Source organism: Strix uralensis, chromosome 1 (assembly GCF_047716275.1).
Source record: "Strix uralensis isolate ZFMK-TIS-50842 chromosome 1, bStrUra1, whole genome shotgun sequence".
In the NCBI taxonomy this organism is placed as follows: Eukaryota; Metazoa; Chordata; class Aves; order Strigiformes; family Strigidae; genus Strix; species Strix uralensis.
This window is the reverse complement of record NC_133972.1, coordinates 107,520,938-107,544,527: the sequence shown is the minus strand read 5'-3', so window position 1 is coordinate 107,544,527 and position 23,590 is coordinate 107,520,938. Positions and strand designations below refer to the sequence as shown.

The 23,590-nt window shown below is 38.9% G+C and overlaps 1 protein-coding gene across 1 annotated transcript in view; it reads left to right on the top strand.

Annotated features, from left to right (window-relative positions):
• Window positions 1-1,200: 1,200 nt before the first annotated feature.
• Window positions 1,201-23,590, top strand: part of LOC141946488 (uncharacterized) — a 35,426-nt gene continuing 13,036 nt past the window's right edge. Inside the window, exons 1-9 of the mRNA XM_074876360.1 lie at window positions 1,201-1,306; window positions 1,642-1,733; window positions 2,711-2,779; window positions 8,866-8,899; window positions 15,937-15,987; window positions 18,130-18,207; window positions 21,161-21,297; window positions 21,832-21,951; window positions 22,474-22,504. Of these exons, the coding sequence (XP_074732461.1) occupies window positions 1,659-1,733; window positions 2,711-2,779; window positions 8,866-8,899; window positions 15,937-15,987; window positions 18,130-18,207; window positions 21,161-21,297; window positions 21,832-21,951; window positions 22,474-22,504 (595 nt within the window). The 5' untranslated portion in view covers window positions 1,201-1,306; window positions 1,642-1,658. The remainder of the gene's footprint in view (window positions 1,307-1,641; window positions 1,734-2,710; window positions 2,780-8,865; window positions 8,900-15,936; window positions 15,988-18,129; window positions 18,208-21,160; window positions 21,298-21,831; window positions 21,952-22,473; window positions 22,505-23,590) is intronic.

The window sequence follows — 23,590 nt, the reverse complement described above, 5'->3', positions numbered from 1 at the left end:
TGCAGTGTTTTTGATTAGTCCATTTTAGAGTTTGAGATTAGAACCACAAATAATTATCAAGCATTTTAATGTGACTCCATGTAAACGCCTCTGACTGTTACAGAAATACCCATGAAAAATACCAGTACAAATAATATCATTCATCTTGAAAAAGGGTATAATCTGCCATCAAACTCTGCTAATAATCCTGTATTAAAAGTGCCATTCCTGCTTCTCCTGAAGAAACACAGTGGAGAACAAGATTTTAAAAAAAGGTGCAGGGAGATCTACCAGCAGTTTTGGCCTAACTGGTATCGCATGATCCCCAAAATTAAGGGCACACTTCTGGAGAAAACACTGCAACCACCTGAGCATTATTTGAAAACACACCGGTTTGTGCACGTAGCACGTGCATTTAAGGTGTGCAATCCAGGCACGCGTGCTGGCCACTTTGACAGCTGAAGTATTAAGGCAGGCCAGCGGCCGGCACAGCTGCAGCCCCAATGGCTGCCCCGGGCAAGTCGACCCAGCAACTCCTGCCAGAGCAGAACAAGTCCATGAAAATACCTTTGGTAGCATGTAACCTAACCAGTATCGACTGTGCTGCTTCCTATACAATAGGCGTCAAGATGTATCACTAGCGGGCTAATTAAAAGCAGGCAGTAAAATGTGGATTTGGTATTTTGGAATTTTGTTAAAACCGGTGCACTTTTCTGTTATTTTTTGTACTGTTTTCTCAGTCCGCTTTTAGAAGGAACTTTCAAGTGTATTTCTTAAATTATATTTTACATTTATTACCAGTCAGAAGTGTAAAGTTAAGACATTTTAAAATAAACATTTGCATTTAAATTAAAACCGTTGCCGAGTGCGTTTCCTTCTCCCAGGGCCGGAGGTTGCAAAGCCCACGGCCGGTACTTCCCGCTCTTCCGCTCGCGCCGGCCTCCGGCCCGCCAGGGGTCGCCGTGCAGCTGCCGGGGAGGGCGGGGCTCCCGTCCCCGGAGGCGGGGAAGGGCGCAGGCTCCCCGCCGCCTGAGGCGGTGCTGGCTTCCCATTGGTTGAGGAGGGCGACTTCTTGCCTATCGGCTACTTGCCCACGGGCGGGGGCGTGGCGCTGGGGCCGACGCCGGTTTCGGCCCCCGGGTGCCTTCTCGTCGATGTGAAGCAACGGAAGTGACGGGTGGGGTGGGGCGGGGCTCGCGCTCCCGGATGCCGTTGGGCGCGCGCGCTGCGGGGCTGCTGTCGTTACCGGCCCGCCTGGGGGGGCGGCGGCGGCGGGCAGCGGCGGGGAGGGGGGCGCCGCGCCTGGGCACCCCGCTGAAGCAGGCGGGTGAGAGCGGCGCTGAGGTACCGCCGTGGCTTCAGCGGCTGGCGGGGGAAGCGGGAGCAGCGGGGGTGTGCGCGCCGGAGAGCGGTGCTCCCCGGGGGCCGGCTTCTCTGTGCAAGCTCGGCGGAAAGACGGGCGGGGAGGGTGCCTTTACCGGGAGGCTTACGGCTGTAAAGGTGTCCTCGTGATAAAAGATGTGGTTTCATCGAGAAATGCGTTGAAGCAAAATAATCGAGTTAATTCATCCGACTGACGCTTCCCTCCTGCCCCCAATTATTTGCTGAAAAGTACCGTATAAACAAGAGTCGGATTTATTTTTTTTTTTTCATTGTGTGCAGTGAACCAGTTTTGCAGGATGAGCGCTGTGACTGAAGAAGTTAAGCCAGAAGATGACAAACGGGACTCTGAAAAAAAAATATTTTATTGTGAAGTGAGTGTGTTTCTTGGTGGCTTCTCAGACTGTATGCTAAAGTGCAGGCCTAAGGTATTAAAGACCATGCTCTTAGAATTGCAGACCTAACCTAGATGTAGTGTGGCAAACTTGTAAGTAAGAGAAGGTGTTAATGTGGAGAATAATGTGGTCAGTACCTGGAAGAGCTACTTGTCTTAAGATTTGGTGAATTCAGTTTGTGCTTGAGCAGTCACAGGTGCAATATAATGGTTCTTAATTCTGGTCTTTCAAATCTCAGTTAAGTATTTCTCATAGGCGACTCTAAAGGCTTATTTATCTCTAAAATGCTGCAACTCAATGAGTCAGAACGTGTTAAATTTGTCAGTTGTATATTGTTCTAGAAGTTACTTTTTTCTGACGAATTAAACTTCTGGGACAGTATGTCAAGAGAATAGACAATATTAACATATATTAGTCATTGCTTTTTTTATCTAAAGATAGTAAAATAACTGCAGATCTATATTGTCTTCCATTAATTGTAATGGTATATGTGTGTCTGTGGATCTTGATGAAATGCAGGTGTCTTCATTGTTTTTCTGATTGCTTTGACGTGACAATGAACAGGGTTGCAGTTATTCTAGGGCATAATTTTGTCTCTATTCCTTTCTAGTCACTGTATGATCCTCCCTTTTTGTTGGCTTTCCAGCCTGGAGAAGTTTAGAAAATTAAGAATCCAGAAAGTGGTGGTAGGAGGGAAGGGGGAGGCTCTTAAAACATTCATACCACCTGGTATATTTAAACATGTATTTAAGTATCATTTGGACAGGTTTACACGCTATTTCTGGTGTCTTTCGTGGTATGCTGCTCTCCTAAATGTTATGCAAATTGTACTGTTTAAGCCAAGAAGACCTTGGGTATTATGCTGTAGAAGCAGATGTGTTTCCAATTCTTAAAACTCACCAACTACAGAATATCTATAACACAACTAAAGATGTGCTTTCAATCTATCTTTTTAGGTTTGTAAAGTTCCATGTATGAGTTCTATAAGTCTTCAGTCACACTATCGTGGTGCAAAGCACAGAAAGGTAATCTTTTTCCATATTAAGTGTATATGCAAATTTAACCATAAATCTGGGGCTCTTGTAAAGTTCTGTATTTGTCTTCATATGGCTTCAAGTGCTTATCTAACTTATTGGTAGATCTGTAACAGTAATTTGCTGGAAGAATCCCAAGAAAAAAGATGAGGTGGGAATCTCACAACTCTCTTTTGTACAGCATGTAACTTGAAATATTAACTGTACCTAAATGTGTGTTAATTGTGAGATTAACATTTGAATTACACTTAAGTCACTAATAGTGAAAGAATGAAAACTTCTGGTTTTGGATACAGTTGGTAAAAGTACTGCTCTGTTTTCCAAGTCTACGTAACTCACCTGTACTTTGAATAAAACTAGCTTGCTTATTATTTGCATAGTAACAGCAATTTGGATTTCCTGCAGGAGTTACATAGGCTTAACCAGCGAGTCCTATGGTTCTGTTTGTTTGAAGCTTCTCAGTAGCAATTTCCGGTTTACTGCCTTTGCTTGCTTTGTGCCTAATTTATTAGACAGTGTTCTGTGAGGACTGTTTAGAGATGAGGCTTTTATAAATGTTGTTTGACCTTTTGACTGTTTGATGATGATCTTCTGCTTAAAATTCCACATTCTCAGTCTATAAAGTTGAGACATACTCAGTTGTCTGTACTTTCCTCTGTTACTTATGATTGCTGTCATCAGATTGTTTGTATTGTTGTGCCTGCTCTAATGTTTTCTTAATGACATTTTATTCTTCCTGGAACACTAAAGACATAACTGCAATACTGTCTCTCCCAAGTGTTTGTGTGCCCTTTTTCTTTCAGTTGTAGATGAGGGGCATCTCCCCACATCTTTGTTTTCAAGACAGATTAATAGTATTTTGTTACCTGTTTGCTGATCACTTTCATAGCATTGACTCTTACTTGAGTCAGTGGCTCTACTTTCTCCAAATGCTTTTTTCCCCCCAGGATTCAGTCGTCTTGTTCCCTCTTGATGCAGTAGATTAGTACAGTGCTGCAGTATTTTTTGTGTCCTGCCAAATGTTCTTGCTGGTGCAAGTTGTTCCTTTGGTTTTGTGGTTGCTTATTTCCTAGCTAACCTTCATAGCAACCCAATTACTGCTGTTTTTCCCTCTTAAAGTGAAAAAACTGGTGATTATTTTATTAGAAAATCTGCATGTAGTTTTTCTTCTGTTTCACTCTTGGAAATCAGTGTAGGCTAGGCTACATCTGTCAAACTTCACTGAATTAATGAACGACTGCAAACTGATAGTGAGCATGAATTGGGCAGGCTGAAAACCAGATGCTTGTTAGATATTAAATGTGGTGTGTGGAGTCCTGGTAAGTCATATGACTACACTTCTGTAGGAGTAACTCTCCAAGATTGTGTCATTGTTTTCAATTACCTCTAATTCCTCACTTTAAATATGAAATCTATTGTATGTTTTGACAGAAGGTGATCAGAATTCATTGAGTTATCTCGAGAAGTTTTTGTATCATCAAGTTTGAAGTAACCGTAAAAGTCCTGAGTTTGTTTCTTTGATACAGGCTAGGTGTTGATAGCGAATAGCTCTTAGTTTGTTCCTTAGTAGAAGAGTTTCTGTTCAAAATAATACCAAAGGATGTCCTAACAACGTAACAAAATGAAGAGAAGATGGTAATTCTTTACCTAAATTGCTACTCTGGCCAACCCACCAGTCATTTTTTATGGTTTTAGTCAGATGATTCTTTTTTTTTTTAGCTACTGATTTGTTTTAAAGTGGCATGGTAAAGATACTTTGTGCTTGTCCTCCACCAGAGGAAGTTTCAAAACCACAGGAAATAACCCTTCATCAGGAGGACAGTCACTGGGAAAATTTCAAGAAACAAATGTAAACACTTGCTACATGTGTTAAATTGGCCTACATTTCCCATAGCTATTCAAAGTAAAATGTGTTATTTTGAGTACCTCCACTAGTAAAGCTTGGTTATCTAACAGATCTGTAGAAATACTTCAGCTGACTTTGTGAACATGGTTACTGTATTTTTTTTGGTCACCTGAGTAGTTTCTTTATTCTGGGTTTTGGATAGGTGCATAAGATATTTATCTAGGTTACTTCTGCATATCTTTGTTTCATCTCTATATATTGATTGGTTTGTTCACCCAATCAGTACCAATAGCATCAAAATGTATAATTTCTTTGAAAGAGGCCCCTTCCCAAACACCTAAGCATACTTCTTGCGTAAATTGTACCGAATTTATTGCTTACATAAAACTAGGGAGATTTTTTTAGTGACCTATGTATAACAAAAGAATGAAGACTACTTTTTTTAGGAAATCTAATTCATATGTGCTACGGTCCTCAGACTCCTGGAATATTGCTTTTGATAAATTAGAGATTTTCAGTATGTTCTTCCTGTACTTATTCTCAGTCTGGGTGTTTGAACTGACAGTTCAAATAATTTGCTGCTGGAGGGGAAAATGTAAATAATATCTGTCTCTTTATGGCATCTTAGGCAGACTACCCAGATTTGTTATAAATTATACAGAAGTTTTAGCCAGGGTATTTTCTTACTTCCCAAACTAAAAGAGAATAAGTTTATACCTAAAGACTTGTGGAATTCTTCTGACTGTGGTAAAGATTAATAATTTGGTGCATTGAGCTCAGTCTGTGCTCTTACAGGAGAGTGAGTCCTGAGTTGTTTAATTTATATTTTTGTTTGTATATTTGCAGGCATAATGCTCTGTAACTCACTGGATTGTTGTGTGATTGATTTCAAGGGATAGAGATAGACTGGATGACACTGCATCATAAAATATAAGTAATTTTAAAGTATTTCAAGCAAATGGTTAGTAAGTGCAATGACTTTCTTCCTAGTTTGTTACTAGATTAGGTTTTGTTTGCTTGAAGCGTTTTCCTTTTGTGCTTGGAAATTTATGTGAATATTTTTTCTGAACAAGTCTCAGAGGAGTTAGTTTAGTCAAATAATAGATGATCAGTTATCTAATTAGATGAAATTGTTGCCACTTGCATTCTATGATGTATGAAACTAACATAGAAGTTCACAAGTCTTTGAATTTGCAAAATATTAGGTAATATTTTAATTCTATATGGTGTACCTATTTAGAGTTCATTTAGTATCTGTCCCTGAGAGTTGATTCTTTGTTGTGCCAAGAGTATGTACTTCTTACTGACTTCAGTGTTCATGACTGTGATGCTTTCTCTGTCCCTGAACTGGAGCTTGAGTAATAAGCAGAATACACATATAATTTTTTCTAGGGCTGGCAATTCATGAGGCCAAACACCTGTAAAAGGTACTGATGGACGAAAGATTGTGGGGTTGGGATGACCACGGTACAGGACTGTGTATATCTTGTGAATTGAGTGCCTTATGGCCTCTATGTAGTTGCATACCGACAGGTTTTGTGGTGGTGTTGTTGACTAGGTGTTGATGGGGGAGATGAGTGGAAAATGACTTGGACAAAATAGCATTCATATATGTGAATACATACAGTTCTTGGCTCTTTGGAAATTGGAATTGGCTTGTATTATATACTTTGAAAAACAGATGAATGTTACTTTTAGCCATTATGGTAAAATGGTTGGAAAGCAACGTTTATGTAAGTATACTAATGCTTTTCATTGAACCAAGTCTGTAAGAGTAATGAGGGGTATAATGATGAAAGGGTGGGTTTGTTTGGGTTTTTGACAGCTGAGTAAAAAGCTAGGACTTTGGAGGGAGCAGTCCCTAGTTAAAATATACCTGCTGTGCATGTACCTGGAGTATGGTGGTAATATATTTTATTCTGGTTTTGCAAATATGCATTAGCTTTATTGCTCAGTTTGCTAGAAAGGAAATCCTGGAGTGGAATGTCTTTTTTCCACGTGTTTTGAACAGCCCTTTGCAGGCTTGGCACCAGAAGTGGGTTGCCTCTTCTGTGAACTATATCTGGAGCACAAACGAAGACTGTTACAGTTCTAGCAAGGATTCAAGGTTCCTTACCCTCCCTTCGTGTCTGGCGATAAATAGGGTAGAAATGCCTACTGTGTTCTAAAAGGAGAGGAATCTGCATTTGGGACTCTGCAACCTCATTAGAAACAAGGAATGTTCAGATCTGTGAAGAGAGTTGTTTGTTTTTGTCTTCACCATTTCCGTGTTCTTATTTCTGCTATATCTCTTGCCCCTGGTGGTTGTACATCAGAACCTCTGGTTGAAAATACCTGACATACAGGCGACTTTTCTGTCCTTAAAATATATCATTAAACCAACCATGCTGGAAAAGCATTTTAATTGGACATTTTGTGTTGATACTTGGAATGTTAATATAGCTTGGTTTCAGCTACAGGAAAACTGCCTTGCTGTTGTATTGTTTGTTTGGTCTCCAGATGTATACTCGTATGTTCTGCAGTTTATCTTCGTGATCCGAAGAGGCTTAAAGTGTACAGCTTTTCTTTTGCAAAAAAACTTGATTTGCTTAGTATGAGCTTGAAGAATTAAAATAAATAGAATTTCTGTGTATGGGCTGCTAACATCTAGCCGATATGCTTTCAAGAGTCTGTATATATTTAGGAACAACTAAATTATGTTTACATAATTCTTAACTAAGCCTGTGAAGCTGTTAGATAACATGTGAACTTGAATTGTGTGGAAAACTAATTTATGCAGAAACTCTTACAGATTACAGTGTGTGTGGGAGGTTTGAACCCTAAATAAAAACCAGCAGTTTTTGAGTTTTGGGTTCTTTAAGTTAGACACTTTGTTAAAACTTACCCTAACTTTTCATAGTCTTAGCTCAAAACCAGCTGTTGCAACTTGCTTGTGACACATGACCCAGGACAAAGCATAAGTTACCTAATGTGTGAGAATCTTCATTTCTGATGTAGTTTTGGGGTTTTCACCATTTGCTTTTTTTTTTAAAGAAACCTCAAGAAGGGGTCACAAGTAAAATGGACCCATTAGCTTTAGTTGTGGAACTCATGTTAACAGAAGCAGTAATCCAAGTGCAGTCAAAGTTGATTGTCTGAAATGGTCAGGAAGAAATTCTCTTTGAGTAGCAGCTCAGTTGCTAATGTTTTCTACTTTTGTCTGAAAAGTTAGGTATTAGCAGCTGTTTGTTGTAAAACTTTGTAGAATGGCAAGTAATGAAAACACTTGCACTTGCAGCATCATAACTAGGAGGGAGACAGTATCTGTATTCTAAGCTTATAAAATCCTGCTGAGCTCATACACCACCACCCACTATCTGTGGTGATACAGGGACTTAGGTAACTTCCTTTTTTATAACAGCTATTTGGCTTCTTAAACAATTAACTATTGTGTCAGTCTCGTTTCCTACTGAATTGTCACACTGACGTGCAGCATCTCTTCCATGCCACTGAATACTGAAAATATAGCACTCAACTCCATGGGCTGCTCTGGGCAGACAGCTGCTTTACTGGTAGAATGATCACGCTTATTGTTTCATTCTTGTAAATGGCGAGTTTGTGTTTACTTGCAAAAAAAGTTCTCCAAATGAGTCAGGATCATTTTAGCAATGTTCTGAAATGGAAATTTAAGATCCTCTTTTCCTTAGATTCTCCCAAAAAGCAATCTGTTCTGGATTCAGCTGATCAAAGCCACTTTTCCTGTTCTTCATGATACGAATGAACTTTCAGGAGATTCGGCTAGCCTTAAGGTTTAGCAAATCCACTCAAAATGGTGGGGGAGCTGCTTTTGTTAGTCTGTTTTTCCTTTTGGGGTGAATTTTATTTTTCTTTTTTGTCGGAACTACAACTTTTGAAAATTTAGGAGCTGTAATCATGCAAAACTCGAGGTTTTGTCTGGTATCCTTGAGATACTGTGTTTCAAGCCGTAATAATCTCCTAAAACTTCATTATAACAGGGCTTTCTTGAAATTAGCCTTATATTAACTGTAAGTACACTGTCAGTGCTTCCAGCTTTTGCAGAAAATCATAAAGGCTCTAATTTTTCCTATTTGATAATGGAAGCTTTGGCCTGTAATGTAATTCATCTGCAACGGCTTCTCAGGAAGTACAGGGTTTTTCCTTCAAATGGTGCAGCACATTAATTTCTTTTTCTTATTTTATTTTGGGGTGACTTGCATCTTCATAATTAAAGAAAGAGAAAGCCCTGAGACGCAAGACTGTCTATTGTAAGTATAACACTTTCTTCTTTCCAGTCTCCTAGGATAGATATTTCTTGGGGGTTTTAATGTTTGTTGTTTTTTTACTAGTTCAGATATTTGATTTTGCCAGGTATATGTGTCTATAACTGTGTTTCTCTTTATATGCTGAACATTCGTCTGAGTTTTCTGTCTAGTGAACTACTGAGCAAAGAAATATTTTAGAGCATGAAACCTTCACTGTGCCTTTCCACATCTAAATATTGGTATATCTGTCTAGTAGAGGGATGGATAGTCAGTATTTTAGTTTCTTACCTTCCCAGGCTAAACAGTCTCCCACTTACCTGTCAGCTTTATGCACTCGCTGCTAAGCTTCAGGCAGTATGCGAAGGCGCTAAATCAGCAGGCTAACAGAGCACTGTTGCAGATGCAGCTCTACCAGTGCTGGAGTTGCCTAGCTGCATCACAGGAGTGTTCTGCCTCTCTTCATTGTAGTGGACTTGGGAGTAGCAAAGACCTATTAAAGGTAAACTCAGTTGTTGGGATATTTTTTCCCTCTGAAACTGAGAATGTGAATCTAGACTGTCGTATGTCAATGAAAATAAGAGTTGTGGTGAAAGGTTGAAAACATGGGATATAACTAGGTCACAGCGGAAATGGAAATCTTACTGTAAAGGCACTGATGATGATGTGCAAGACTTCTAAAGTACAGGAAGCAGAGAACATCGGCAGATATGGGAATACTGATAAAAATCAATGAGAAGATTAAAAACCAAAATGGTTATACAGTCAGTCACAAGAAATAAGCCTTTCACTTCTACTTTATCTTCTTAGCCTGTTTGCCTAAGAAACAAAGCTTACACTCTGGCTTTGTCATCTGTTCCCCAGTATCTTTTGAGCCTCTCAGCCTTTTTGAACCAAGTTGATCAAGGGTTCCTGAAAATGCATATCTGCACAGAGAAGAGTGATGATGTCAGTCTTTTACTGAGGGAAGTGCTGCAGGCTGAGCTTGTCACTTACTGGACCCTGAAGAATCAACACAAGACAAAGATTTAGAAAAGCACTGGTCAGAGTCCATTTCCTAAGACTGGGCTTCATTAGCTGGTCTTGTGGTTTGGTGTTGACAAGAGAATATCGCTGCAAGACGTCATTCAAGTGTGTGAACAACTATGAGACATCTTGCCTCAGCAGATATAAGTACTGTGTGCAGATCTCTTTGTAGGAATACTGGTAATGAAGCTCCTTGACAGAATTTCTGCAAAATTTCTGAAAACATATAGGTCTCCTCAAAATCCAGTGGATTTGAGCAGTCCAAAATTGTATTTGTACCTCAGTAACAAGAACAGATTTGTTTGGCTATGGTCTAGTGTTTTTAGTGGAAGACAATTTCTAGAGACTTCTTTGTATTTCTCGTCAGAAACGGCCATTAAAAGTAATACTCATTAACTGAAGAGGTTCTTGCTTCAAGACCATAAAATCTTGTTTTGGAGGAGTAATGTAAGGATGCGTGGGACAGAAAGTGTGACTTGAATAAGAGGGCAGAAGGTGTGGCAGCAAGACTAAAAAGAGTGGTGGAATACAGGAGCCAGTTGCAAAGACCTACACCGTTAGAAAACAGTACTGCTTAATGTACTACAAGCTCAGCGTTCTGTTGAGAATTCAGGTTAAGAATGTATGCTTGTTATAAACACTGTATCTCTGGAGATGTCATAGGTTAGAGTCTTTCAACTGTGGTGTATGTTATAGAACAAGAAGAGATAAGTTAAAGTATCTGATCATTAAAGTGAAGAATCTAGAATGAAACTTTGATAAACAAATTAGAGCTAACTTCTGGAGGAGCCCCAGCATTGCAGGGTACCATGTGTCAGAAACATTACAAGACGTGCTTTAATCCAGAAGGTTCTGTGCCTTAGTAATCATTTTGAAGCAATCAGCATATTTTACTTCTAATATAAAATGGTTATTCATACTACTGATGTCTCCTTTATTCTACTTTATCCATATTGAATTCTGCTTCACTGAAGATCCAGATGTGGGAGACCAATTTGCAAGCTACCATTAGGGTTTATTTGTCCAAAAGAGGCTGAAACTTGGCCTGATGAAGTTTATTTGTATGTTTTAGTTGTGTTGGTTTTTTTTGTTTACAGCTAGAAAAGCTTTCCACCTGAGTAACTTTTCAAAGATGACAATTCAGATTTCATTTTGGGAACTGCAGTGCAGAGTTACATATTCAATGTATATGCAGAGCTTCTCGAAGCTTCCATGGACATACTACCAATAATACAAATAATTCTCCCTCAAGAGCCAGCAGATCCAGGAAGTTCATTGTACTCTGTCACTCAGATGAAAGAATAAATTTTGTATTTGCTTGGCCTTTGTTTTTTCATTTTAGGTAATTGATGATTTTTTCCTACAGTTTGCAGCCATATATAGTAAGCATGAACAAAAATTATACTGCATTTGTGGAGTAAACTAGCAAAGTCTTGTGAATGAGCATAGAAAGTCTGGATATTCTTAATTAGGTGCACTATGTAAAGTATGAGTCTAGTATTATTTCAGGTTTTAAATTAATGAGATGCTCCTGTTATTGCTGCTGGATCTCCAATCTTGTTCTAATGTTCATGTTATGAAATACTCCAGTGAGAGTGAAATGTGGCAGCATGTTCAAAGAGCCAGGAACAAAAATGTATGTCAATGAGTTTTCTTGAAAATCGCTTGGGACAAAACCTGACAAGTATCTGAAATGTGCACTGTCTAAAGAACAGGTACTTCAGAGGATGAGGTTTGACATTTAAAATGTTTTACACCAACATCTGCAATTTCTTCCTTGCTGCAGAATTGAAAAAAGTTCCTTTGTCAGTAGGGAGAACACCACCAATGCTGCTATCATTTGTAAACCAGTATCAAAAAAGACAAATGATTTGGATTCTGAGTGTTTTCAGATGGGACATGCCATGTACAGTATCCTCTCTGAACTCATCAAAAGTAACTGTTCATAATCCAGAAGTGATGAGTGTGAGTAACCTGACTGTTTAACTTAACTGTCTTCAAAGCCAACAAGATTGTACAGTCAGGAAATGCAGTTGATTCCAGATGATTGTGTTTGGATTCTTACACTTTCTGTCAGAAAGACATCTGGATACCATGCGAGTTTCCGTATGGCAAAACTGTCAACCAGTTACTTTTGTGGTAATGACAGAATTGGATATCTGGGCTGTTTCTTTGCCTGCTCTCCAGCAGTTCAGAGGAAAGCAACTTAATGGAGGATGTGGGAAGAGAAGATGCTGAAGTTCTAGGGCTTTACTAAGAAAGTTAAAGCTCAGTTAAGTATATGAATTTCAGTCATGTGATTTCTTTATATGATGATATAATTGGACACATGGAAGACTTCTTGCAGCTGTAGTTGAGGCAGTTGTATGTGTTCAGGGATAAGGAGGGGAGGAGGCTGAACATTGCTTTCTTTCCTTGGGACCTTTTGGCCAAAGCAGACAGAAGTTTGGAAAACTTTTCACTTTGAGTAAGAAGTGTTAAACGACGGGGGTATGCCAATATACATGTTAGGCAAATGTTCCCTGGGCAATAGCAAAATCCAGTGGTTTACTACTAAAACAAGGCAGCTCAGATAGGAGGCATAGTACAGAGTATGAGCCCTACTAAAGCCATTTCAGGGCTGCCTATCTTTATTGGAATTAATTTGGCACAAAGAAAAGTGGATTAATGGAATTTTTTTGCACAGCCTGTGGAATTTTTCTTGCATTACAGGAAGATGCAGAGTTAGCATCTCTTACAATGATAGAAAGGAAAAATGTAATAAGGGATGTTGTAGGTGTTTAGCTGCTGGATCTAGCAACCTGTGTCTACCTTCTTCAACCCATAAGTAGCACCATGAGTAAAGAAAGCTTTATTATGGTCATCGTGTAAAGTGTGGAGTCAAGGGGAGGAATCCGATCTGAAGATAAGCTGCATTTATTTAACAGCACTGACTACAAGTTCTACCTCCAGTGAAAGCACAAATGTTATGTATTTTGCCTTGGGTTCATCAATGACAACCTTATCAGTATCCTGATCAGCATATCAGCTTTATGATTCAAGATAAATTTATTCATTTTAACATGTCCTTCCATGCTCAGTGTCTGTCAAGCATTGATTAGTATGCATAAGGTTTTGGGATGTAAAACTACATTTTCAAAGAAAGGAAACCTGGAAGTTCTTTTCTTGCCTAGAAGAAAAAATGTTTCAGAAACCATAATAATAGAAATACTGAGATTGAACACTACTCCAACTCCGTTACCACCTCTCTTGGGGAGTTCCCCCATACAATGGAATATAGAGTCTTTGTGCACTTCACCTCTTTTATTCAAAAGTGAATCTGTAGTGCTGAGTCCAGTACCTCCATTGCTGCTGAGTAATGGCTGAAACTGCCCTTAAGTTTTGAAACATAGCTGTTCTATTTCTGGCAGTCATTAGGAATGTGTGCATTACAAATACATGTATAGATGTAAAAGGTGGAGAATAAAGAAACATGTTCAGCACTGTCATTGAATGTTGAAAGGGATTTTTTTTTTGTTCATATAGGTAACTAGTATCTGGAAAATATCCCTTACTAAATAAATTGATTAGTTGGAAAGGATTTCCTGAGACTGAGGTGATTTCCTAGGTTCCTGGTTGAAGCAGGGCTACTGTCAGTGCTGGATCATCACTTGGTTACTGAAGCCTTGAACAACTCTGAGGGCAAAGTCTGTTTAATCTGCTTGTAGTTGCTTCTCTGTCCTAAAGAGGAATTTTATCCTAACATCCAATCTGTGCCTCCTAAGCAACTATTTCTGGCTTCTATTTGTTATGCTGTTGCACGTCCCCAAAGGGTTTGACTCATCTTTGTAGCTCCTCTTAGGTATCCAGGCTATTAGATCTCCTCTTAGCCTCCACTTTACTAGATTAAACAAGTCCAGCTCCCAAACCTGTTCTCATAAGTTATTTGCCCTGAGTTGTCTGTCTTGGTAGCCCTTCTGCTGGACCCTCTCTGTTTTTTTTCCACATCCCACTTGAACTGGAGAAGAATGGAACTAGACAGCCTCACAAGTCCCAAATAATGGAGGATAAAATATTCTGAAGTATGCTGCCTGTGCAGTAGCTCAGTATGGGGTTTGCCTAGTTCATGGGAGATGTGCTTTTGGCCAATACTCAGCTTAGCATTCATCATTAACTCTGAGGTGCTTTGACAGTGCCGCTGCTCAGTCAGCCAGATCTCAGCCTGTATTTGTACATGGGGTTATTTCAGCTGCAGAACTCTACACTTCTTACTATGTTTCTTTAATCCTTAATGTTCCCAAGGTCCTGCTCAACTGAAGCTGTGACATTGATTATATACCCTAAATTACTACTGTCTATGAATTTGCCAGTGGTGTTCTGTGCATCCTCAGCCAGGTTATTGATGGTGATGTTGATCGTGTGGGCCCTGGAATCAGTCTTTGGGGGTGCTTTGCTGCTTACTGAACACCAGGAGGCTGGACTGTTGGTTGTTGGTCTTTGAGCCTGGCAGTCCAGCTGATTTTTCAGCTCGTTGATCTGTCTGATATGCTTTAAGGGAAAATACTGTTGTGGCTTGGTTTTCAGATGCTTAAGAAATATAATTTACATTATTAATGGTGTTAAAAAGCTATGTGACTAGTAAATGTGAACTAAACATTGGCCTGAAAACCTGCTGTTGCTGAATGGGAGACTGTCTTCAAGGTCATAATTGCTTTGTTAAATTTTTGCAGGCAGCAGTGATACTTGCTAAATGCCTGCTACATTTGATGATAGTAGCAGCTACAACTTTATTTTTAATTTGACCATTTTTGTAAATCTCAGCCATGTTAAGGCAGACTGCATTATGAACTGCTCCTGGTGCAATTTTCTGCAAATACAGCTTGTTTCTAGAAGTAAACAGAAAATAAAGCACTAAAAGTCTTATTTCACAGGTACCTACTTATTCATACCACTTAGCACTTGGCCATGTTGTCAGTCTGCAGATGCTGGACCTGGAATATAACTTGGGCTTCAGGCACTAACTGAACAACTCTGGAATTAAGTAATTTTTGTTCTTGCAGAGTACCTGGATATCTTGTTTATGCCTCCAGAGACTTGGAAGCTTTTTACTGAAAAAGATGGATAATAAGAAATCAAGGGAGAGATCCTTTCTCATACCCCTCCCATATGTTAATATTGCAGAGTTGTTTGCAAAATGTTTACAACTTTTGAATTGATTTCCAGCTTTGATACATACCTCTTAACTGCCTGTATTGTGCAGAAAGAGAAAACCATTGATGTATATACAACATTGCATTTGCCATGACTATTGAAAACTTCTCTTCAAAAATAGGAATTACATGAGCAAATACATAGTTAAACTTCCACTTCTTCCAGTAAATGAGTACTGGTGTGTCATCTTGTTTTAGTCTTGGATGCTGCAACTTTACAAAATACTGGGAACATCGTTAAAGTGCACTTGTGGTGTGTCTGTGTGTATGGATTTGAGGGAAGAGTGGGGCAAGGGAAAGCAGTTCCAACGGAAGGGAGTGGAAGTACCTTTACAAAAGCACATCTAAAAATTCACTCTGAAGATGAGTGATTAAGAATATATAGAGAACCCTATGCAAAAGAAGATGCAGTTCAATGGTTTGTGAATTGTCTCTGGGACTGTGTTTAGACTCTAAATGTTTAGATCAGAAGTTTTCTGTTGGGTACTTGTAACACAGATAATGTCATGCACAATACTGAATAGTTAAAATAATTATAACTAAGCAGTGTGAAAAACACTTAAAAATAAACACGCTATGCTTCTGTGACATTCGTGTGTTGGTATATTGTGTTAGTGGGGAAGGGGAGTGGAAATGAAGAGTTTTTCTTACTTAGAGCAGTAAAATTACAAAAGGAAAGTGTACCAAGATGAAATACAGCTATTACTGAGCCTATATTAAACTGTAAAGTGAAGATAACTGTTCAATTCTCTAACTTGTTTGGATGATCTACTAGGTACTTAATAAAAGCAAGTGAAAAGTAGTCTGACTGTGAAACTATTATCCTAGGTGCCCGAGCTCCACTCCGAACTCCGATGAAGTATGAAACACAGAGACCAGGTAGCTGAATATGCAACTTTGAAATCGGTGGTTTTGTTTTAATGATGACCAAAGCAGGTGGTTGATTATGGTTTTAGGAAGAAGCAATGCAAGTTACCAAACATTGGAATCATTGCTTTTCATTTGTGCACTGGTTAATTTATGTAAGAAAAGATCTTAGGAAAATGTGAATTGCATAATCATTTGGGTTGGAAGGTACCTTAAAAATCATCTAGTTCCAACCCCCCTGCCATGGGCAGGGACACCTTCCACTAGACCAGGTTGCTCAAAGCCCCGTCCAACCTGGCCTTGAACACTTCCAGGGAGGGGGCAGCCACAGCTTCTCTGGGCAACCTGTTCCAGTGTCTCACCACCCGCACACTAAAGAATTTCTTCCAAGTTACAGGTATTTTCACAGAACAACTTTCAAACTTGAGACATAGTTTCTGTATTTCTGATTTATCTGCTAACATCTGATATCAGTGTACCTAGCTAATGTTTTTTTAGCTGATGAAATTTTCAAAAGAGAACTTTGCAGCATGCATGTATGTATGCATATGATACAGTGAAAGTTTGACAAAACAAAAGCATATAAACGAAGAACAGTATGGGTTGTTTGTTATCAAGATGATACTAAGACAGGAATACTAAGACAAGAATACTTAGTTGTATGTTAGGAGGCAAGAAGAAACTGGACATTACCTTCTAGGGAACTTAAACTTTTTTCTGTGTGGATCTTTTCATATTAAGCCCAAAAGACCACATGCCTTTCACCATCAGCTTGGGAACAGCCAGCTCACACTGCAAGCTGCTGCACAGGCACACAAATCCTTGAGAATGGCATAATATATTTAAGTGTTGGTAAAAATCTATGGAGATTTATTACATGGCACTAACTTGTTACATGTCAACTCTGTCATACTATGCTACTGCTGCATGTTGCCTCAGACAAAAAAAAACCCAAATAAGAGAAAGATTTTAACAAGACTGTGAAGTTTTGGTGGGAATCGGCCATGCTATTCCCGTGGCAGGAGGTGTCCCATCAGGTGTATTCTACCACAATTGCAAGAAGTTTTTCATATAAGTTAGTGCTGGAACTTTGTGAATTTTTTTTGTGTGCAGCCCCGGAGTTTGACTTGGTAACAGTACAGGAATATTCCTAATGGAATGAATATTTAAGAACAAGCATTGAATTCCCAATCTGTCTGAAATCTTGTTTGTTTTTTTTTTAAACCATAACCTGGTGTCCAAGGGGGGGAAGAACACAGTAACGGTTCAGTGCTTGTGGTATTTCTACTTGTTTGCTCCAGTTTGAAGAAACTAGCAGTGTTTATGAGTCTTATGAAATTCATCAGTCAGTTAAAATACAGCTGTATGTAATTAGGAAGATGAGTTTTATTGCTGCACATTTTTTTTCTCATTTTAAAAATATGTATTTTAACACTTGAATACACTTAATGCTTCTTTGAGACTGTTTTGCAGATATGTTTAGCTGGATTCTGCTGGTGTTCTGAGCTGACTAGTAATACTTTAAAAGTGTTTTAGGCAGTGCAAAACCAAGCTCTTAAAACAGTGAGGAGCAAGATACAGACCTGACTGAAACACTGCTAGGCCAGGCTCAGGAACATACTAACTGTGGTTGTGCAGCTTCTGGTCTGCTCAGAGTACCAGAGGCATTTGCTGTATTAGTGAAGATTATGTGTTCTTTATTAGACTTAAGGCAATATGATTCCTGAACTTCAGACTCCAAATAAGCAGTCTCAGTATGCTATATGAGTATTAGGGTTTTAGGGGAAGGAGGAGGTTGGTGGCTTGGCTTTTTTTTTTTTTTTAATGAGCACTGACATGCTCTGGGGTATGCTATGAATGTGAACTTGGTATCTTTCCTCAGTAAACTGGATTGTGTTAGAAGGTCTGTTTTGCTTATTTGTTTCTCTTCTTGAAGACATTAATTCCTTGCATGTAAAATTGTTATGGAAAACAGACCGTGTTGAAATCTTTTTGTGAGTGACTGAGATCTTGCCCATTTTCCTTATGCATTTCAGAGTGCAAGTTAATTTTGTCTCCCTTAAGTCTCCATTAGAAACTCCTTTAAGATCATAGAAATTATGTGCAAACTGTCTAATATGTAATATCTCTTTATGTGTATGTTTTTTACTTTAGTGAAGAGAGGACTCACAAAGGACATAACCTGTCTGAAGGATTTTATGAATGATCCCAAAAGAGAAGAACCTCTAGTTGGTATGTTTTTTGTTTTCTAAATGGTATGTCTTTGAATTTGTAACTAAATGGCTTTTGTTTTGAAATAAAAGTTGGAATTCTAGATATTGGTTCACTTTCTGTAAATGTATTGAATAATTTATAGGATATATCTTCTCTTACACCTTTTAAGGTATAGCTTATTACACTGAGTACTATAAAGGCCACCTCTTTTGTACATCTTAGTTGTTAAGACAACTTGTTCCTGAAGGAGCCATCTTAGTAAAGAAGCTTTTCACAGATCAGAGTGGTTGAGGTTGGAAGGGACCTCTGGAGGTCATCTGCTCTTAACCCCCTGCTCAGGTAGGGTCACCGAGAGCAGGTTGCCTAGCACCATGTCTGGATGGCTTTTGAATATCTCCATGACCTCTTAAGGAAACCTGTGCCAATGCTCAGTCACCCTCACAGTGGAACAGTGTTTCCTGATGCTCAGACAGAACCTCCTGTGTTTCAGGCTGTGCCCATTGCCTCTTGTCCCATTACTGGGCACCTCTGAAAAAAGCCTGGCTCTATCTTCTTTACACCCTCCCTTCAGGTATTTATACATGCTGATGAGATCCCCTTGGAGCCTTCTCTTGTCCAGGCTAAACAGTCCCAGCTCTCTTAGCCTTTCCTCATAGAAGAGATGCTCCAGTGCCTTCATCATCTTCATGTCCCTTTGTACGTCCGTGTCTCTTGTACTGGGAAGCCCAGAACTGGACACAGCACTCCAGGCATGGCCCTACTGATGCTGTGTGGAAAGGGTGGATCATCTTCAGCCTGCTGGCAACACTCTTCTTCGTGCAGCCCAGGATACCATTAGACCTCTTGGTCACAAGGGCCCATTGCTGGCTCATTTTCAATTTGGTGTCCACCCAGGTCCTTTCCTGCTGATCTGCTTTCTGGCTGGTCAGCCCCCAGCATGTACTGGTACCTCGGCTTGTTCCTCCCCAGGTGCAGGAGTTTGCACTTCCCTTTGCTGAACTGCATGAAGTTCCTGCCAGCCCAACTCCCCAGCCTGTTGAGGTCTCTCTGGATGGCAGCACGACCCCCTGGTGTATCGGCCATCCCTCCCAGTTTTTTGTCATCAGCAAACTTGCTGAAGGTATGCATCATCTAGATCATTAATGAAGATGTTAAACAGGACTGGACCCAGTATTGACCCTTGGGGTACACCGGTACCTACTGGCCTCCAACTAAACTTTATGCCACTGGTGACTTGTCATTTGGTGATTCTTTTTGATTTTCCATTTGGTGGGATATACAGGTGTTTCTGTTTGGTGAGATAGTATTCCCAAAGATAGTGAGGAAAAATAAAAGTAACGAGATAAATTTTAAGGTTTTCTTTGTAAGTGCTAGATTAGGCAACCCTTAGGAGAGGATAAGCAATGCTGCTTGTCAGTGGCCTTAGTGTTCCTAGTATGTGCTGGTGGCCTAGAAAATATGTTCCCTGACAAAGAGCTAAGTACCAAATTTCCTAGTATTAGCAGAGAATTTTTCTGTTAGTGAATTGTCTTGGTGTTCTTCTACATACACTATTAATATTAAAAAATATAGCAATTTGTTATCATAAGCGTTTTTAATAGAAAAAGGTGAATAGCAAAGTGTTACTTTCTTGTATACTCAGTTCATTTGACAGTTTATTTTCAGAGTTAAGATTTAGCAGTGTAATACTGTAGTGGGTCTGAGATGGAGTTGTGTGTTTTGGATTTGTGACTAAAACAGTGTTGATAAACACACCAGTGTTTTGGGTGTTGCTGAGCAGTGCACAGCTCAAGACATTCTTTTTTTTGCTCTGGGTCCCCACTCCTCACCCCTTGAGTAGACTGGGGATGGGTAAGAGACTGGGAGGGGACATAGCCAGGACAGTTGACCCAAACTGGCCAAAAGAATATTCTGTACCACATAATGTCATGTTCAACAGTCACAGTTGAAGTCAAAGAAAGTTAAAAGGGAGTGTGTGTGTGTGTGTGTATGTAGCTTCCAAGGTGGCTGTTCAGAGACTGGGTATTGATCTGCTTATGGGGAGGTGACTGACTGGTTGTCACTTTTTTTTCTTTTTTTCCTCTCATCACTTACTAAACTGTCTTTATCTGAACCCATGAGTTTTCTCACTTCTGCTCTTCCTATTTTCTCCCTATTGTGCTGAGGGGTGTGTATGTGAGTGAGCAAGCAGCTGTGTGCTGCTTGGCTGCTGGCGGGGGTCAACCCATCACAAATATGCAGTGTTGGAAATTATGATAATAGGGAACAGCTGCAGTTTTTCCAATTTGTTCTAAACTGCTTATAAACTTGTTACATTTAAGCTGTTCAGAGTAAAACTTTTCATGCTAGCTATAGGCCTCAAACTTAGATACTTCTGAATACTTCTAAGGCATAGTCTTTCAGTCATTCTAAGAAAAATGAAAAAATCCCATTTTCATTCCTGTAATTCTTAAAAGTTTATGGAAGATTTTTAGATTATGAAGGACTCAATTTTATTAAGTCTTTCCTACATGGACTTTGTGCTACTTGGACACTGTCCAAATTCTCTTTGACTAAGTAATTTAAATGCAGTTTTTTAATCTAGACATTTGCATGGCATTTCCTGTTCTCATTCTTTTCTTTATATGCACTTCTCCATGAATTCTTTTACATGACTATTGAATGGAAGGCTCTTTCTTAGTTTCTTGAAAATATCACAGACAGGAAAAAAGGTACATGAAATATTTCATTTCGGTGGGCTTGCAAATATGCCATAGACAGTGTTTGTCCTTTCAGAATAAAGCATTGTAAAGAGGTAAATTTAACTGATGTGGGTAATAAGTCTAAAGAAGTGTTGAAGTGATCCTGAAGTGTTGAAATTCTGAAGATGAAATACTTTTATTTATTCATTTTGGCTTTTAATGAGCAACATTGAAGGGGATATATTTGTTTATAGTAGTCTATGCTAAAATATAGGCTCTTGCCTTTACAGGTTTAGAACATGTGGTTGAAATCAGATTTGAAGGAAGAAAAGAGCCGCATTATGAGTGCAAGCTGTGTGGGTTTAATACAGAGATGGCACCTATGATAGAACATCTTAGTGGATATAAACACAGAAGAGCATACATCGTGAGTAATTTTGATGACAATTTCTTTATGATACTCCCCTTTTTTTCTATAAATATTTGCATCAAGTTTGAAGTTTAAACTGATAAATTGCTAATAATACTTGTATGGTTGACTGTTCATCGATCAGATCAACATGAATAGCTACGAAGCTGTGAGTTATTGAGGAGGTGTGATCCAGAGGTGCATGGCTGTATCTGCTCCAACTCTGTTCCCAAGTGTTTCGATTGCCTCCAGGATCAGGTTCCTAGAACACTGTGGTGTTTTTTTTACTTCCTCAGCATGCCCATAGCATTGTTGGATATGGTACAGAGCATGTTACCTTTTGGTAGCAAGCTTTGCATAGTATCCATTTTTTGTTTTGAAGACTACATAAGCAACTTTAACATTAAAATATAATTAGTTGTGTTACAGAGAAGAAACGAGCTCATAATGTTCAAAATTATGTTTACCAGTCTTTTAGAAGTTGTCCAAAAGGTGAAACATGCCAATTTTTAAATTTTGATATTGACCATTTCAAGCTGTTTTTGTCAACAGTCTAAAGAATTTCCAGGTAAAATGAAGAGAGAGACAACAGAGGTAAAAGAATGCAAAGTTTCATTTCTCAGACGGATAGCAGGAGAGCTAGAGAAGACCGAAGGACTGAAAATGTATAAGGTAATTGGAAGTAAATGTAAAGTATCTGGTAATGAGTCTTTTATCAGTGTGTGTATTCTTGACCTAGTAAATTTTAAAAGTACTGCTGACAAAGCTTGTTAAATTTCTGTGTGTTTCTAGGAAGTGTAGTATTAAGTCAAATTAAGGCTTAACTTAAAGTTGCCCTAAAAATTCAGGAGAAAAGAACAGTAGTATTGAAATTAATCTGAAAAAGCAAAGTTTTTTATTTTTAAGAAGTCAGGTTTTTTAGATAGAAAATGTCCAGTCTGAATTCAGTGGTTCAGAAATTTTATTGCTTTACTTAAAAATCATTGAAGTTTTGTAACTTAAATTTTCTCAAATGTAAGCAAATTTTATCTCAAACTTCATTTATATTTACCAGAATATATATCTATGAAATTATGGGCTACACTATACTGGGACAAATAAAAATACTTGTTACGTTTCTGAAAGCAGTTGCAGTAGAGACTTGTTACGAAATACTAATCAGAAAATCTGATATGAAACTATTTCTGTTCCTAGATTGAAGGTTACATAAGACCAAGTACCTCACGTAAGTCTATGAATTATTGAATGTAATAGATTTGACATAATTGATAATTTGAATTAGCCTAATTTGAGTTAGTAGTTGAACTCAAAGCGGTTGACTGATTTAAAATGTTCAACTTGTAACAGCACAAAACATTTTCAGAGATTTTCCAGTTTTTATGCATTTGAAATGAGGGAAGAAGGGAATTGCCAGACTTGCAGTATTTCTTAGACATTTTTTTAACTGCTTGGTTCTGGAGGTATTTAAGATAACAACAGTAATTTGCTAATCAAGGAAAGTGAAAAAGTATGGGAAAATCGTATTTGATGGGTTTCTCTGAATAAGCTGACAAAGCTGCCTCCACATCTGGGGTGAATCACTGGTAAAAGTGGAAGTTAGAGTTCTTTAGCAAGTCCATTGGAACAAGCAATGGAAACCAAACCCTCAAACATATAAATTGCATCTTCCTTCATACAGTATGTTTGAGTTACATTCTTTGTTACTGTAGATGTGCCATTGATGCTTAACAATGCCAACCTGAAGAAATATCTACTTGCTACCTTTTGACCCTAGTACTAATACCAGTTTGGTTGAAATGGGTGAAAGTTGCTGAGATCAACAGTTTGTCAGTGTGAATCCTGCTGTAGGTGCCTACCATAACAGTGGTGGTTTTTTTTTTTTTTTGGAGCGATCGTTGATGGCTTCTGTGGATTGTACCTTTTTATGTTGTTCTGCAAAACAAGGTGGCAGAGACCCTTTATGAGGTCCGTTGAGCTCTGTTTGTCTCTTGTGAAGAAGTGACCCAGTAATCTAGCTCAGTAATTCTCAGTTCAGAGTAAATTGACATCAACATTTACTGACTTCTATAGAACTGGAAGACATGCTCAGATATCAAACTGGAACATCAAAAAGAGTGATCCCGCCCAGTCCTATAGGATATGAAGAATTGGAGGAACAGGCAAGAGTGAAGTTAGCTGCGGAAGTGTTGTGTCATTCAGTATTGAGGTTTGCTCTGGTTAGGTGGTGAATTCCAAAGTAAAAAAACTCTAGTTATTTAGAAGAAAATCTTGCTTACTGGTTTAGCAGCTGTGTGTCTTCAGACTAGATCAT